The sequence below is a fragment of the Erigeron canadensis genome, chromosome 5, assembly GCF_010389155.1.
Source record: "Erigeron canadensis isolate Cc75 chromosome 5, C_canadensis_v1, whole genome shotgun sequence".
NCBI classification, from domain to species: domain Eukaryota; kingdom Viridiplantae; phylum Streptophyta; class Magnoliopsida; order Asterales; family Asteraceae; genus Erigeron; species Erigeron canadensis.
In genome coordinates this window covers 31,574,146-31,591,155 of record NC_057765.1, presented here as the reverse complement: position 1 = coordinate 31,591,155, position 17,010 = coordinate 31,574,146, and the positions used below count along the sequence as shown (strand labels likewise).

The 17,010-nt window shown below is 34.8% G+C and overlaps 2 protein-coding genes across 2 annotated transcripts; one reads left to right on the top strand and one right to left on the bottom strand.

Moving 5' to 3' along the window:
* Positions 1 to 412: 412 nt before the first annotated feature.
* Positions 413 to 5,822, bottom strand: LOC122601578 (cyclic nucleotide-gated ion channel 4-like). The gene is made up of 7 exons (XM_043774328.1): positions 5,367 to 5,822; positions 4,098 to 4,313; positions 3,079 to 3,392; positions 2,728 to 2,836; positions 2,391 to 2,627; positions 1,603 to 1,689; positions 413 to 961 (listed from the first exon to the last, which is right to left on the bottom strand). Exons 1-7 carry the CDS (start codon positions 5,820 to 5,822, stop codon positions 413 to 415), a joined length of 1,968 nt encoding a protein of 655 aa, XP_043630263.1.
* Positions 5,823 to 7,494: 1,672 nt separating this feature from the next.
* LOC122601577 (protein FAR1-RELATED SEQUENCE 5-like) lies at positions 7,495 to 11,066 on the top strand. Its single transcript, XM_043774327.1, has 6 exons — positions 7,495 to 7,588; positions 8,131 to 8,304; positions 8,386 to 8,956; positions 9,176 to 9,434; positions 9,554 to 10,279; positions 10,695 to 11,066. The coding sequence occupies exons 1-6, from the start codon at positions 7,495 to 7,497 to the stop codon at positions 11,064 to 11,066; spliced, it is 2,196 nt and encodes a 731-aa protein (XP_043630262.1).
* Positions 11,067 to 17,010: the final 5,944 nt, after the last annotated feature.

The window sequence follows — 17,010 nt, the reverse complement described above, 5'->3', positions numbered from 1 at the left end:
TTTTTATTTTAAAAATTATTATTGTGTTAGTGATTTATTAACTATATACTTATTGTGTTAGTTGAATTATTAGATTTATATCAAGTCAATCATTTATATAAAGAAAAAAAAAATCTATCTTGTATAATATTTGTCTTTTTTTAATTTACTTAATACAATAGTTATTTTTATTTTATAAATTATTATTGTGTTAGTGAAACTATATATAGTTATTGTGTTAGTTGAATTATTAGATTTATATCAAGTTATAATGTTTTAATTACAAACATCATATATATATTTTTTAATATATTTTAAAATTTTAATTAACATGTCCGAGTTGAACCCGGGTTGATTAACTAGTAAGGGAGTAAAGATAAAAATAAAGAACCTTATAAAAAACCAACACTTATCATATTTTGCTAATGCCGCATCATACTTGGAAGAATTCAGCGAAGTCTAGGTCATAATCATAGTCATCTTCATTCGGCTTAGGAGTAGTCAACAAAGCCGTATAGAGCCGTAACCTATCCTCCCCAAACGAAGAACACCTTCTTGACATTGGTTTTTTAGGTCTAGCAAATGAAGGAGAAGTCAAAGAAAACCTATGCCGATACCTCCTCCATGCTAATTGAATCGTCACTGTTGCCCAAGTTCTCCACCCTGGAGAATAATATCTCGCACTCCTTTTCACCTTTTCATTTACAAATGTATACCTAAAATGATGTGTCACATACCTCACATCATCCGCTTCTAGCCCAAACGCCTCGATCGTTTCTAAGGTTACTAGTGTTGATGATGATGGGGGGAGTCTCCTAATGAAAGGTCGCCTAACACACCATGATAAAAGTTCATCGCCACTATAGTTCCCGGGGCCTAATGTGCAATAACTCTTAACACCGTCTCGTAGTACTTGGCTGCTTTGTAAATGGCCTCTTACTATGAACAACATTCTTTGAACCGGGTCTCCTTCTCTTGCAATCTATTCAGCTCAAGGAAGTTAAAAACACATTAATAATTAAGTATCTTTGAAAAGGTAATTAAGTTAGTGAATGCAAACTAACAACAAGAATGACGTACACATTGAACTTCAAGAATTATTAAGCTATTTTGAGTAGTAAAGTAACTAAATGAGTAAGTTTCTCATTAGTTAGCAAAGAATTAATCTTCATACGGTTTTTGGTTAGGAAAGAGATTCCCTCAAGTTGAAACAACTTGATAGATCAAGTTAGAAGAATCATGACCCTTAAATTAAAATCAAAGGTCAAGATTCAATGATGATCATTAAATCCTGACCCTTGATTTTAATCCAAGGGCCATGATTCTTCTAACTTGACTCAAGTTAGTATTGTAACTTGAGGGAACCCTCTTCCGTTTGGTTAACTGAATTCCGAGCAACAAATCAAGAGATTCACGCCCGGCTATAAAAAAAAATGTGTGGAGAGAAGGGAACACACACTAGTCTATATATAATGACCTTAATCATTCTTTCACCGCAACATGTATATGTTTTTCGGAATGAATTTACCTACATGTATTTTCTTTAGCACATATACACAAATATGTTAAAGAGATGCAAACAATATACTTCTAGTAATACTAAAGGTAAAACGAGGGACTTACCGTTTCTCCCTTGGTAAAAACAAGGGACTTCACGCGCTCACAAATATTTTGAAGGACTAAGTTGTCCATATGTTGAAACAAAGGTACCTGTGTTGAAAAGTTACGATTCATCATCTCGATACAATTAGGTCGCGTTTGGTTCATAGAATTTGATGGAATTGAAATTGAATTTCATTCCTTAGTGCGTTTGGTTGCACAAAGAAGAGGGAATCTCATTCCATTGGAATGTAAAAATCTCCATTCCTTGGGGATGGAGGAAGGAATTTCATTCCTTCCATCACTTGAATTTTCAAAAAATCAAAAACATTCTGTCAAATTCCATTCCTTCAAATTCCAATTCCTTTAAAAGATTACATTCTTTCCCAAAACATTCTGTGAACCAAACGTGCCCTTAGAATGGAATAAGCCTTTGTAACGTTACAGAAATTTTTTTCCAATTTAACTCAAGTAATTGGAACTTAAAAATAACGTTATATATAGAAGGTTGAAATTCCTCCAATTTGACTCAACTTGGAGGAACTTGAAAATAAGATTTTCTTTTAGAATGTAACGTTATAAAAGTTTAAGATTCCTCCAATTCATCCGATTCCTCCAACTTAATTCTATCTAATGTGATTTTAATTTAAAAGAAAATGAGACTTTCTTTTAGAATGTATATATGTGTTTTTTTTTTAATTTGTAAACAAGTAAACAAATCACCTTAGTTGTTATAGATTAAATTAACACTAGTTAATTTTGATATAAACGTACGATAGTTCCAGTTCATGATCAAATATGTACGTACGTACCTGTCGTACCAAGTCCAAGCAAAGGTGATACTTAATGTCTCTCCTAAGGCCTTCGGGGAGACTGTTTGTCATATCATACTCATCCACACCACGTGTCGCTGCCCATCGTTGCCGCTCGTAGTTTCGAACTCTTTTTCGGAGCTCTTGTGGGAGGTGCCTTCTCTTCATCCACCGCTCAATATTACCCATTCTCAGTTGCATAACTTGCTTCTTTGATGTTGTGGCATGCAAAAATATCTATATATACACATCTATGCCCAATTTATAATGCCTATATATATGTATTTTCTTCACTTTTGAGGTCAAATCAGCTTAATTAATGTATAAGTGTCCGTACCTTAATATTTCCAATCAACATAGTGACTAGAAGAAGCCCTGTTGCAAGAACAATGCTGATGAAAAGAGCTTCTAGCCAACCCGTTGTGTGCTCCAAGTTTCCAAATGTACTGTATCATATAATCACAATATAATTTACTTAGAACTAAAGGATTGTGTTAATAATTGTTTATCTGCGTTTTCACATATAAAACACAGTTTAAGAAAAACAGATTAGGACATACTTTTTCAAAACGCAGTTTTTAAACTCATATCTATTTTACAAACGCAATCCCAAACACCCTGAGAACTAAATAACTTGATAATCAATAATTTGGATCAAGGTGCAATAGTTGAATAGAAAGATCGGTACGTGAGATTCATAATTCCCCAAAAGATGGGAAGGAGTATCTTTTCCAAACGGCTATCGTTAGTAACGAGCTGAAGAGTCCATTTATAACCTCCGTAATTATCCTCGTTCTCAAGGCAAGTAGATCTTGCTTCTTTGTTCAAACCCCATAAGTGCCTCGAGTGACCACGTATGAGGTTGTTCGTACCATAATATATAGGACCTCGACATGTCAAAAATCGTTTTAGACAATGAGCGTTTGTGTCGTCCTTGCATTTTTCATTCAAGCATTTCACAACCCTTTGTAAACCAAGCAAGTACCAACAAGCTCCCATAGCCTACAATATTAGATAATATTAATTCATCATAAAAATTCACAAACTCACAAGTGACGACCCCCTTCTCCGCAAACTTACATGGAATCGTATGTACGTTCAAAACTTATTTTGACCCGAGTTTGCCCGGCTCAAATAGTTCGTTTGGTTTTCAAATATATATGAATTTGGTAAAATGAATTTTGAATTTTCTTTCTAATCATGTTAGGTTAGCATAAGAAACTTTAAATTTATTCCACCAATTATCCATATATCCTGAGAACCAAATGACCCGCATGAGCCACATAGTTCCTCCAAGTTTATAAATATAATAATTAGGCATAAGGGTAACAATCCGACGAGAACACTCTTAAAATAAGAACGGTGAGAACATTTAAAAACATCATTTTAATTTGATGCGTTAAAAGTCCATAAAACTATTTTGCATAACTAATTATCACTATTTAAGTGTTTAACAACACATTGATTCGTCAAAATCGAAAAAAATCACGTTTTTTGTTGGATGCATTATTTTGATGAATATGCATCCAAGATGGATGCACAAAACAAAAAACATGATTTTCTCGATTTTGACATATCAATGTATTGTTAAACACTTAAATAATGATAATTAGTTATACACTATGTTAACTTTATAGATTTTTAATACATCAAAATATAGTTTTTAAGTGTTCTCACCGTGTTCTTATTTTAAGAAGACAGACTTACGTGAGAGGCAGCAAAATATGCGATGGAGTTAAGAACGACTGCCCACCAAACGGTACCAAAAATGTATCCAGAGCGATTTTGCATGTGTCGTAAACAACATAGTGAGTGATAAATCTTTGGAAGGTATTGGAACATTAACATAATTAAGGAAATGGTCATTATCTCCGCCGTCAAATCCCTTTTCAGCATTGCCGGGATCACCACCCATAACACTATCTGCCAAAAAAATCCCGTCATATATACACAAGTCTGAGTATATAAAATTAATGTTGAGATAAAAATTCTATTAATTAAATATGGGTTTTGCTAACGCTGCATTAAAAACTACAGTTAAGTTGCATTAAATAGTTGTACACTTATCATAAAAATTAGTATATGGGCTTTTGATATGAAATATACTATACAAATGTTTTGTTAAATGCAACCTTAAGTGCCGCGTTTAACATTTCCTATTAAATATAACTATAAATGTGTTAATTCAGAAAACATATACATAATGTTGTTATTATTTATTAAACGCTTAAAAGTTCAGATAATTAGAAGAAATGCTTGAAGACATTTCATGCCTAGTGTTGACAAATCTCTGAATGACCCAATGTAGAAAATACTTAAATAGTTGAATTGCATATGTGTAAGTCATTCTAAACAAAATTATACTGTAGTAGATTGTGGTCCCTGTAATAAATACGATAAAATCAAATAACAATGATAAAATATTTAAAATCGTTTATTATGCATGGTGATATTTTAGACATGCATTCACATCGTTCATTTAATTTAAAACAACATTTCACTTTTAATCAACTATATATGATATTTTAAAAACTAAATTAACTTTGAGGCTATATATATATATTTTGAAGTCTAGTTTTGACAAATGAATTGAAACTTAAATTGCATATGATAAAACTCTACGTATTACGTATTAAATTATGACAGTTTACAAAACTTAGATTTTGAACCACTGGGTAATAGCTAAGTGACCACTAATTAACCTTCACTTCCCAGAGCAACTTTGGGTTTGAGTCTTGCCAAAAGCGAAATTGAGATAATCAGAGGATTATTAAGTAATTGAGATTCACCTGAATATTATCCTGACTGTGGGATTAGCGGGTATTAAAAGGTACATGGTCGGGATTAGAGGTTTTCGATCCAATATACTTTTTTTTTTCTTTTTTCAATACTTAAATTTTGAGTAAACTGTTGATTAAAAAATTACAACATGTAATTGATAATTGAATTTTAGGATAATTCAATCATAATATATACCTGAGGAATGGGAAGAATAACGAAGACATTAAAAAGAACCCTCTTCCAAGTATACATTACATCATGGTCCGCCACGTTGCATGAAGTCAACTTGTCACGTCTCAAACGTGACCATCTTTTCCACTTGAACTTTAACCACATGTTCACCACATGTAATACATCAGTCATGCACCGGACCACGGTGAGAGTGATCATAAACCACCCGTCAATGAACAAACACATATATGATTCACTTATTGAAAGTGTGTAGAAAAACAATGGGTCAATGAACAAACCCGTGAAACATACTAGCACATATACCCGATCCCATGCTTGTTGAACACCTCTATATTCTTTAGCAATATATTTGGTCTTATTCTTCTTGTCCTTAGCCGAATCTTTTTCGGATTCGTAATCGGATGTGTCGTTGTCCGAGTAACTATCTTCGGATATATGATCATGTATTATGCTGCCCATATATATGTTGATCTTGTTTGTAATAAGTAGACAAAAAAGAAATATACTATAAATAATGTATGTTTATAGGTGTATGTTTATATATACGCATGTTGATCATGTACGCGTGGATATATGTAAATACAATAAATATTACGAAAATGAAGTTTTGATGTATACGTAACTTAGGTTGGTTTCAATATATATGTTACCGCTTCCCAAAATGGAAAACGATGTCACATACATTCAGAAAACAAATATAAGTCAAAAGAAGGATGGTTTAAAAGAAGTCAAAAGAAGAGTTAATTAGCAGATCGGTGGTGGCATAAAAGAATGTTGACGTGTTATGATGATGTGTAATTCTCTGTTTAGGTGAAAATTTTATTTAAATTTTTTGCTATATATTCTCATTTTGAGATGAGGATGATGCATGTCAGCTCTATTTTTCTTTAAAAACTTTTATCAGCAATAGTAAATTCTATAAAATGTTATAGCAATAGCAACCGTGATGAAGCTTGAGGTGATCGAAGAGCTAGTAAGGTGGATGAAAATAACAATATTTCAAAATAAAACTAAGAAAAATAATCAAAGACCGAAAATCACAAGACCAAATAGTATAAAAGAATAATTTTTTTAAGTAAATTAGGAATAAAACTACACAATTGGACGAAAAAACAGAATTGGCCCTTAAAAGCTTCGCCCGGGGCCTCTACCAAAAATGGGCCTTACACAATTCCATCTTGTAAAATCCAATGTAGCAATTGGGCTATATGGAGGACTCTATACTTTGTTTGCTTTCGGCCATAACAAGGCCGCATCTCCTGAGAAACTCGTCAAAGATATAATCTTTGTTTTACAAATTTGACAATAGTCGGGCCCATCTCTAGTCCTGGTCAACTTTTGACCCCACCAAAATTTCTAATATCACGTACGTTCTATACTTGTTAATTAAAAATTAATACGAGTAATATATATATATATATGGGAAAAATGAGTACAAGGTTGTTATGCATCCAACTTGGGTGAAAAATCCCTCACATATTAATATTTTAATATTTTAAATAAATACATGGTCCTCCATGATTTTTACCTTTTAAAAAAAAATATGTGAGAGGTTTTTCACCCAACTTGGGTGCCTAACAGCCTCATATTCTCTTCCCCCTATATATATATATATATATATATAGGGGTAGGTTATTTCAAGAACCCTTAAAAAAAAAGAACCCAAGAACCAATCCTAGCCATCCATTTATCAAGATCAAATTTTAATTAAGAAGGGTATTCTAGTCATTTAACATGTAATTATGAGTATATAGCGTGTTAATTCTCCTCATTCGCGTTCTTAAGTGTGTGTAAAAACACACACCTTCCCACCTTCTGCTCTCAACAAAATTCCGATCAAAATCTACAAAATTCCGATCAGATCTTCATATAATCCGATCAATCCTAAATGAAATCGCGATCAAGCCTCCATTAATTCCGATTAGATTCGATTTCAGATCTCAATTTCTAAAAAAAAAAAATAATCATAAATTCAATCAAAAATTCATATTCCGGTTTTTGTGAAATTCAGATCCAATTTCCGATCAAACTATAACAGTTAAGTAATCATCAATTCGATTATCATCAATTGCAGTAGTTTTTTTTATTTATTACTTTTTTAATATGAAATTTTTTAATTACACAGGTGAATATGGAAGAGGATTCAACTATGAATGATTACGAAGTCAATTCAACGATTCATGAAGAAGATAGTGTGTTCAGTAACCTCTTTGAAGCTGAATCGAGTAAGTTTTCAAATTTTCAGCTTAAAATTGAATGTATGTTGATCCTACACGTGTGTAGCAGATGTATGTATGCGTATTTTCAAAGTTTCAGCTTAGAAATTGAATGTATGTTGATCCTACACACGTGTAGCAGATGTATGTATGCAAATCCAAGTTGTATTAGTCGTCTACTCATGTGTAGGATGTGTTTTAGTTAACAGATATGAAGTTAAAATGTTAATCAATGTATGTTGATTCTACACAGGTGTAAGATGTGTTTTGACTTTGTTATATGAGTTGAACTTCACATGATTACCTGTTTTACACAGGTGTAGGTAGATACAATTGTATTAGTTTTGAAGCTCCAAAATATCGATATAAAAAGTGCATCCTACACATGAGTAGGACACCTTTTGTGTTAGCATGTTTTAGATATGATTAGTCGTTTACACATGTGTAGCTACATATGATCGTTTTAGTCCTAAAGCTGAAAATATCACTAGAAAGGTCTGTCCTACACATACGTAGAACATGTGCATATCTAAATGTTGTGTGTCATGCAGGTTCGGTTAACAAGCCATGTAGTAGCTGGTATAACAGTAGGATGATAGAAACAGATGAAGGTGAAATATGTTGGATACTGGAAGTAGAGGAAGATGTAAGACCAGTTAAGGGTCAAGTTTTTGATACAATAGATGATTGCATTGAAATGTATGAGAGATATGCGTACCAAGCGGGTTTTGACACTAGGCTATCCACACAGAAAAAAACAAACAGTGGAGTGGTTAGATTGAAGTAAATATTGTGTAATAAAGAAGGGAAACCACAAGGTGTAAGCATAGATACACTTAATCACGAAAATAGTGGCAAAAGAGTACGTATTTCGTCACTGCAAGTGACAGGATGTGAAGCACATGTCATATTCAAGCTGATCGAAGGCCGACAATCGTACATATTAGACGAGTTTGAGGAAAAACACAATCATCAGTTGAATTCGGTGGAGCATAGACACTTGTCGAGAAGACAAAGGAAATTGGGAATCTCTGAAATGACGTTTATTAATAAGGTTTCAACTTCGAATATAGGAGCGACAAGAGCTCATCATACCTACAACAATATGCTAGGTTCTTACAAGAACACACACGGCACAGTGAACGACTTCAAGAACTACAAGAACAAAATCAATTGTTTTATAAGCTCAAGTGACGCACAGATGTTGGTAAATAGAATGGAAAACAGACGAGAGCATGTCCCAAATTTTACCTTCGAATACAAGGTAAAAGATAACAGTGAGTTGGAGTGTATGTTTTGGGCCGATGAGACAGCAAAAGTAAATTTCAAAGAATTTGGAGATATCATTTCATTCGATGCTACTTACAGGACAAACAGGCAAGTGTATGATCTTTTTATTCGGAGTCATATTATTGTATTTACACGTGTAAAAGTGTCGTTTATTCGTATCCTACAGTCCTATACAGGGGTAAAATAACAACCATAATGTATGATTTTTTTATTCGGAATCATATTATTGTATTTACACGTGTGAAAGTGTCGTTTATTCGTATCCTACACAGGGGGTAAAATAACAGCCATAATGTGCGATTTCAGGTACAACATGATGTTTGTCCCATTCACTGGGATAGACAACCATAAGAAGACTGTGTCTATCGGAGCTGGTATGCTTAGGGATGAAACAGCAGATTCTTATGTGTGGTTGTTGAAAGTGTTTTTGGATACATTTGGAAGCCAACCAAAGATGGTCGTCACAGATCAAGATGCAGCAATGAAGAAGGCTGTTGCACTCATCTTAACAGAATCAAGGCACCGACTATGCATGTGGCACATCACTCAGAAGCTGCCTCTGAAGGTACAAAATGGAAAAATGTGACATTCTTCACATGTGTAGGACGATATTATACAGCCTGGACCTCTTAAAAAAAGCACAACTTTCACATGTGTAGGTAGGCTAACCATTTTCTTATGCAGGTAGGAAAACGCATGTTTGATAATACTGATTTCAAGAAGAAGTTCAATAACATAGTTTGGAACATATCATTGAGTACAAAGACGTTTGAGAAAAGATGGGCAGAGATAATGAAGGAATTCAAGTTGGAAGAACATCCATGGTTCACGCATATGTATGATATCAGGTCTACATGGATACCACCTTACTTCACAGACTTACCGATGTCGGGTTTGATGAGAACCACCTCAAGATCGGAAAGCGAAAACTCATTCTTCAGCAATTTCACAAGTGGTGGAGCAATGTTGATTCAATTTATGATGTCATATGAGTCTACCATGGAGAGGCAGGGGAGCAGGCTAGAGGTTCTCGACCACCAGACGCATAATAAGAGACCACCGCTTCAAACCCCTTTTCTTATTGAAGAACACGCTTGCAATGTTTACATGCGTACCATTTTCTTGTTAGTGCAAAAAGAAATATATTTGGGAAGTTGGCGGTGTTCTCAGCATTCCGTAACCTCAGGGATGCAAGGATGTGATGTGATTGTGGTTAAAGAGATTAGGGAAGTTAAGAAAAACATACAAAAGGTGGTGGTAGGCAAAAAGAAAGACAAGAATGTTGAAGTGGTTGAAGACATCAAAACTGTGGATCCAGAAGAAGCTGAAGATGGAATGGAAAATGAAATCGAAAATGAAACAGGGACGGGAAGCACAACCAAAACTGTGGAAAAAGTATATACTTTCCAGGTATGCTACTGAAAAACTCACTTAGCACATTTACTTACACATGGGTAGGTACATCTGATAATATATGCTACGAATGGGTAGGACAGTTTATTAGAATTTTTTAGATGTAACAACGGGTCCTATTCTCTTATGTGATATTAAGGTGACACATAACAAGCAAAATGGAACCACTGATTGTAGCTGCATGACTTTCACGAGATATGGATTTTTATGCCGACACATATTTTGTGTGTTCAAGAGCTTGCATGCTCAATAAATTCCAGAAAAATACATCCTAAGAAGGTGGAAAAAGGATTTGATACCTCTAGGAATGAGAACACGGAGATATATTGGAGAAGGTGGGTCAAGTGAAGAATGTGAGAGGATGGGAAATGAGTTGCATTTTATGGTAGATGTTTGTGTAGATATATTGCAGAAGGATGAGGAAAAGCTGTCTCATTTTGTTGAAAAAGTCAGGGCGCTAAAAGATGAGATAGAGGTTGCACATTCAAACTCAACATCAAAGGATCATGATGAGGCAATAGAGAGATTCTTAGGAGTTACCAAGCCAAGTAACAATGATGTTCAAAATCCACCTGTTTTACCATACAAGGGATGCGGAAACGACAGCAGATTAAAGTCTCTAAAAGAAAAGGTGACTGAAAAATATCTAAAGCCAAAAAGAAAGTGCAGAAAGTGTGGGACATTGACAAGTGACAACGACGCAAGGAATTGTGAAAAGAAGAAAGCAGAAAAAGCTAAAGCAGAGGCGGTGGCTCAAGCTCTTGAAAAACTTGAAAAGAAGTAATCAATTGGATGTTTGAATTAAAAGATAGATAAATATATAAAAAAGATGTAATTCATTGATAATTTTTTCTTTTTCTTTTTTCCGAATGTTCAAAAATAATGTCCTACACATGGGTAAGAACTTGTGTGAGCAACGCAATTGGATGATTTACTCTAGCTACTTGATTTACTTTTGTTACTTAAATGAAATTCAATGTAAATTTAGGTTTTCAATGCGCAAGTTGTATATTTTACACATGGGTAAGTCCGATCTACACATGTATAGGAAATACCTGAAACTGGTGAGTTATATAACCTACCCATGGGTAAGTACAACTTGCCCATGGGTAAGTTACTTATGAAGTTCAAAATTGTTAACCAGAACTGGCATGTTTATAACTTACACATGGGTAAGTATAACTTACACATGGGTAAGTACAAATTACACATGGGTGAGTTTATAAACTTACACATGGGTAAGTCCGATCTACACATGTGTAGGAAAGACCTGAAACTGGTGAGTTATATAACCTACCCATGGGTAAGTACAACCTGTCCATGGGTAAGTTACTTATGAAGTTCAAAATTGTTAACCAGAACTGACATGTTTATAACCTACACATGGGTAAGTACAAATTACACATGGGTAAGTTACTTAAAACCCTAAAAGCGACACCCTAAACCCTAAACCCTAAATGCTAAATCCTAAAAAACCTAAAACGAATAAGGGTTCCCACTCTAGGGTTTAGGGTTTATCGGCTAACCCTCGACCTTCAAACCCTAAACCCTAGAGCGGGATGTGGTAGGGGAATGACACATTCTAAAACCCTAAAATGCTAAACCCTAAATGCTAAATCCTAAAAAACCTAAAACGGATGAGGGTTCCCACTCTAGGGTTTAGGGTTTGAAGGTCGAGGGTTAGCCGTGGTAGGGGAATGACGCATTCTAAAAACCTAAACCCTAAATGCTAAATCCTAAAAAACCTAAAACGGATGAGGGTTCCCACTCTAGGGTTTAGGGTTTGAAGCCTGAGGGTTAGCCGATAGGGGAATGACGCATTCTAAAACCCTAAAATGCTAAACCCTAAATGGTAAATCCTAAAAAACCTAAAACGGATGAGGGTTCCCACTCTAGGGTTTAGGGTTTGAACGGCTAACCCTCGACCTTCAAACCCTAAACCCTAGAGCGGGATGCGGTAGGGGAATGTTCAAAAATAATGTCGTACACATACTTAAGAACTGGTATATTTATAAATTACCCATGGGTAAGTATAACCTACAAATGTGTAGAAAGACCTGTAACTGGTGAGTTGTATATCCTACCCATGGGTAAGTAAAACCTGCCCATGGGTAAGTACAACCTGCCCATGGGTAAGTACAACCTGCCCATGGGTAAGATGTATAATGGAAGTAAAAAAGACAGTTCTGCGAAGGAAATTAAATCTGAATTCATCAAAGATATAGATTGCAAATCATAAGTTTCAGCATTAAACACATGTTCAAAGATAGCTTCATTAACAAGTAGCACAATAAACGACAAAAAGATGGCGACCACTCCTACGTCCCAAGCTAAAATATCAAAATAACAAGATTAAAATCAAAGTTCAACAGTACCAAAAAGTGTTAAACAACCAAGTTCACCAGCTACAAAGGATCAAAATGCATATTAGAGGCAACAATATTACGAATCGCCTCCTTGCCCGTACGAACATGATACGACTCCTTGAACACCTTTAAATATTCATCAAATTTATGTTTGAGAATGTTCTCTGAATGGCACAAAATCTTGGTGCAGTATTTCGCCCTTAGGTTAGAAAGCTGAATTTTCTGAGTAACGTCACCACTTGCACGCTCCTTCTTAAATCCAACGTCCCAGTCTTCACGTGCTTGGCCAACATATGTGTCCATATGACATATCAAAAACACCCCACAGTCTGAAATGTTGTTTTTGGTCCTCCACTTCATCTTCATTATATTATGCTTGACCTTCTTGATACTGTCTGCTTTGGGATGACCATATTTTCTCAAATGACAAACAAATAGGTCACGCTGAAACAAAAAGCGACAAGTACTATGTAAGAAATCAAACTTGGCATTGTAAGCCTAAAGATGCACAAAAATCGATACTTACGACAACATCACAGACTTGTTTGTATTTCACATCATATTCATCACACGAAGCACTATTATCAATTATGGTGAAGGCAGCCCTTGCAAGATTAAAGACAATGAGGTAGTAGTGCTCAAATGCAAGAATCGGGAAAAAAACCTGCATATTCAATATAACGTATGTTGAGCAGTTATCGTACAAATCTGAAAATCAAAGGAGGTATTGCTAAAAACCAGAAACCACAGAAGTACTTACAGTTTGAAAATTCTTCATATTCAGGAACTCAGTATTATGACGCAATACCAACTGCATATTCGATTCAAAAATCTTGAATGCTTTTTCAAGAGTCAACGTTCCGTCCCACATATTAGATGTCTGGTTTAAAAAACTAGTTTAGTACCTTAAAAGGTGTAAAAAGAAAAAGTAAAAAAAACAAACATAAATTAACTTTAACAAACATCTTACAATTGTTGTGGAATACAAAAACAATCTAGTGGGTATTCCTCCATTGACCTTTTGTTCTTCAAAAAGTATGAGACTCCAAACATCAATAACAGAAGCATGCACAGAAACTCGAGGTGCCAAACTTTCCAAATGGGCACGGGTTAAATAATGGTCGGTTTTTGTTTCAAATACAAACTCCCTAACAAGAATAAACAACAAAAACATAATAAATTGAAAACATGTGAATACATATAAAAACATAGAACTATAAAATGAAACTATAAAACTACACACGTGCAAAAGAATAAACTTACATGGCTTTACCTTGAAGAACAAAGAAACTGCCAGAAAGTTCAAACTCAAATTGCTCAAGGGACGTAGTGACATCAGTAACCATACCCTTATACGGAGAACGAAAGTATTTTGAAGGTTTTAACATCCGTTTCTTAGCATCCTCTAACTTCGCATTCTTTGCATCATCATAACCCTTTGAAGGTTTCTCCATCCGCTTCTTAACATCCTCTAGCTTCGCATTTTTTGGATCAACATCATCCTTTTTCGACAAAGCCAAATTAACAGAAACAGATGCCGGGGAAAAACGAGTGACAATGCGATTACTAGGTTTCGGGGAAGGAGTAATGAAATCCTGAGACAAATGAAGAGAAAAACTTGGAGCATAATCTGTAGCACAACGGCCTAGTTTGGTTTTAGGCACACTTTTATCAATGTTATCAAGAACCGTATTAAGAGCGGGATCATTCAACCACTCGTCTCCATTTAAACCATCATCTTCACACGCAGAATTGGCAAAATGTTGTTTATCATCATTATCTGTTGACTTCCCGAAATTGGTACCATCAGGAACATCTTTTTGGTTATCAAAAACATCATCATCAGTATTCTTCATATTCTCACAAAAACCATCAGACTTCTGATCATTACAACCCTCTTCATTACATTCAACATTACCACCATCAACATAATCACATGGATCTCGGACATACTCATTGAATCTTTGATCATCAGTAGTTGGGATTTCAGTTTTTGAGTGTCTTAAAAATTCTTCAAACTTATCCTTCAAACTTGAAAGCTTCACATCATCAGGAAACAATGAGACCCCCTTATTCAATGTAGAATCAAGCCGAAGAACAATTGCCTGAACCTTTGAATAGATTTCCTGAAATGTAACAGAAACATAAAGTATTAAGAATGTAATAAAAAAAATGATCCTACACGTGTGGAGTTGCTACACATGGGAAGGTAACACTTTAACATTTGTATGACAGTGTTACACCTGTGTAGGTCATAAATTACACATGTGAAGGTGATAAAAGGTTTACCTCTACAGAAGAGTCAACCGATGCACAAGTAGTAGCAAGAAGATTAACACCTTGATCAACTTCATCCTCTGATAATGGAGGCTGCAAAGGAAGCTTACTGAAATTTCCATTAGCTTTAAGCTCCGCCTCAACTCGCTGTGCCAAGTAAATACGATTCCAGCACTTGATGGCTGGTCGTGAGCGAGGAACCGGGAAACTTTCACAAATGGTGGAATCAACATAAAGCAACTGCATCATCGTGTAAACGACGTTAAACACACAAACACATAAATAAAAGGCAAAAACGTAATAAAAAAATAATATTACTTGCAAAAATGTCATCGGCCCAGACCAATGTGTATCCTTAGGCAGTGGCCATCTCTTCTTACATCCTTCCATATGACGAATCAGAAAATCACATCAATCAATCGACTTGATGTCGGTATCTTCTGTTATGCGGTCAAGAATTGCCTTTTGACAGCCAGCAGTGTAAGCACCACTCGCATCCAAAGTGACCATCGTGCCGACAAAAAGCATTAAGAAATTAAGCTTGAACGATAAACCAGCCTCATCAGAATGTTTGAGAACATGCGCAACATGCTTAGGACGAACGTATGCCAAACCAAAATCAGATTTCCATCGATCAGAGAAAGATTTTTCATCATTACCAACATTCTTTAATGGCAACGAAAAAAGATTTATATCACCCATTGGGATCCCGAGAATATCACGAACAACTTCACGATTGATATTGATGGAAACAGAATCAAAAGTGATCTTCAAACCTTCTACATCTAACTTATCAACAACAAAAAAGCCTAACGAACCAGGAAGAGTGTCGAGTTTCATATCCAAAAAACTACCGAAACCCATCTCTCTAATAACCCTTTTCTGTTGTTCTTTGATATTAGACAAAACTTCAAAAAGCAAGTTAGGAGATGACCTAATCCTAACACTAGGAAGAATGTCAAGTTTCAACTTCTGAGTCATTTGTTTAACAATGTCTCCCTTTTTTGAACTTCTCATGGACTTTTTACTCTTAACCGACTTCTCAACAACCTTTGAAACATCTTCAGTGTCTCCCTTTTTTGGACTTCTCTTGGACTTTTTACTCTTAACCGACTTCTCAACAACCTTTGAAACATCTTCAGTACGACGTTTCTTCGACTTGTGAGAAACATCTTCTGTATCAGTTTCAATAATCCGTTTGTTGACTGTTTTAACGGACTTAGAACGGCTGACACTGTTGGATTTATCAGCTTCAACAGGCTTGACGGTGGAAACCTTCTTCGCACGCTTTGATGACACAAAATCAGAAGAAGACTCAGAGACGTCAGCAACCTTTTTAGAAGATTTTGATTTCAGAGATTTGGGTTCCGATACATCTTTATCATCAGTTCTATCTTGGGGAACTATAATAAAAAAATAAATACATATAAGCAAATAATCAAAAAGCCACAACTAGACTAAAACAAATAAACCTAAGCAATATAAGCAATCAAAATGAGAAATTTACACATGTGTAGCAAGACTTTATCCTTAGCCAATTAGATCAACAACAAATATCAGAATCATTATTAAAACATCATCAACTGCTCACAGTTAAACATTTCTAAAAGTAACTACCTACACATGTGTAACTAACTAAAAAATAAGAAATAATCAACAATGAAAAAAATACATCAACTAATAACGAATCAACAACAATAACCAGAAGAATAACAGCATAAAAATGTCTAAATAAGTAGGAATAAAACCATCAACTACACAAAAATCATATACAATCATCAATTAAATAAAACGTAAATATAAATGTAATGAAAAAAACCGAAATGCATACCAAGAAATTTAGATCGTTTTACAGACTTATTCCTCATCGTAACCCTAACTTGATCGGGAAAAAATATTTCAAACCCTAATTTCAATCGGATTTTAAAAATAAGATACTTTTCACCGGAATCTCTAGTAGTATTTGATGATACGAAGATAGAAAACGGAAATTAATCAAAAATCATGGATAAAACACGATCAAAATTGGAGAAATAACCGGCAGAGATTACTATGGGTGAAGAAAGGGAGAAGGTTTGAGAGAGA

What these genes read in the sequence shown, in the direction of transcription:
- LOC122601578 (XM_043774328.1), bottom strand. Translation starts at nt 5,822, where the DNA reads ATGGGCAGCATAATACATGATCATATATCCGAAGATAGTTACTCGGAC. An exon ending in CATATTTTGCTGCCTCTCAC is followed by an intron (nt 3,393 to 4,097) that starts GTAAGTCTGTCT and finishes CTAATATTGTAG; the next exon opens with GCTATGGGAGCTTGTTGGTA. An exon ending in TGGGGAATTATGAATCTCAC is followed by an intron (nt 2,837 to 3,078) that starts GTACCGATCTTT and finishes TATATGATACAG; the next exon opens with TACATTTGGAAACTTGGAGC.
- LOC122601577 (XM_043774327.1), top strand. Translation starts at nt 7,495, where the DNA reads ATGGAAGAGGATTCAACTATGAATGATTACGAAGTCAATTCAACGATT. An exon ending in GCTACTTACAGGACAAACAG is followed by an intron (nt 8,957 to 9,175) that starts GCAAGTGTATGA and finishes GTGCGATTTCAG; the next exon opens with GTACAACATGATGTTTGTCC. An exon ending in AAAAAGTATATACTTTCCAG is followed by an intron (nt 10,280 to 10,694) that starts GTATGCTACTGA and finishes GATATATTGCAG; the next exon opens with AAGGATGAGGAAAAGCTGTC.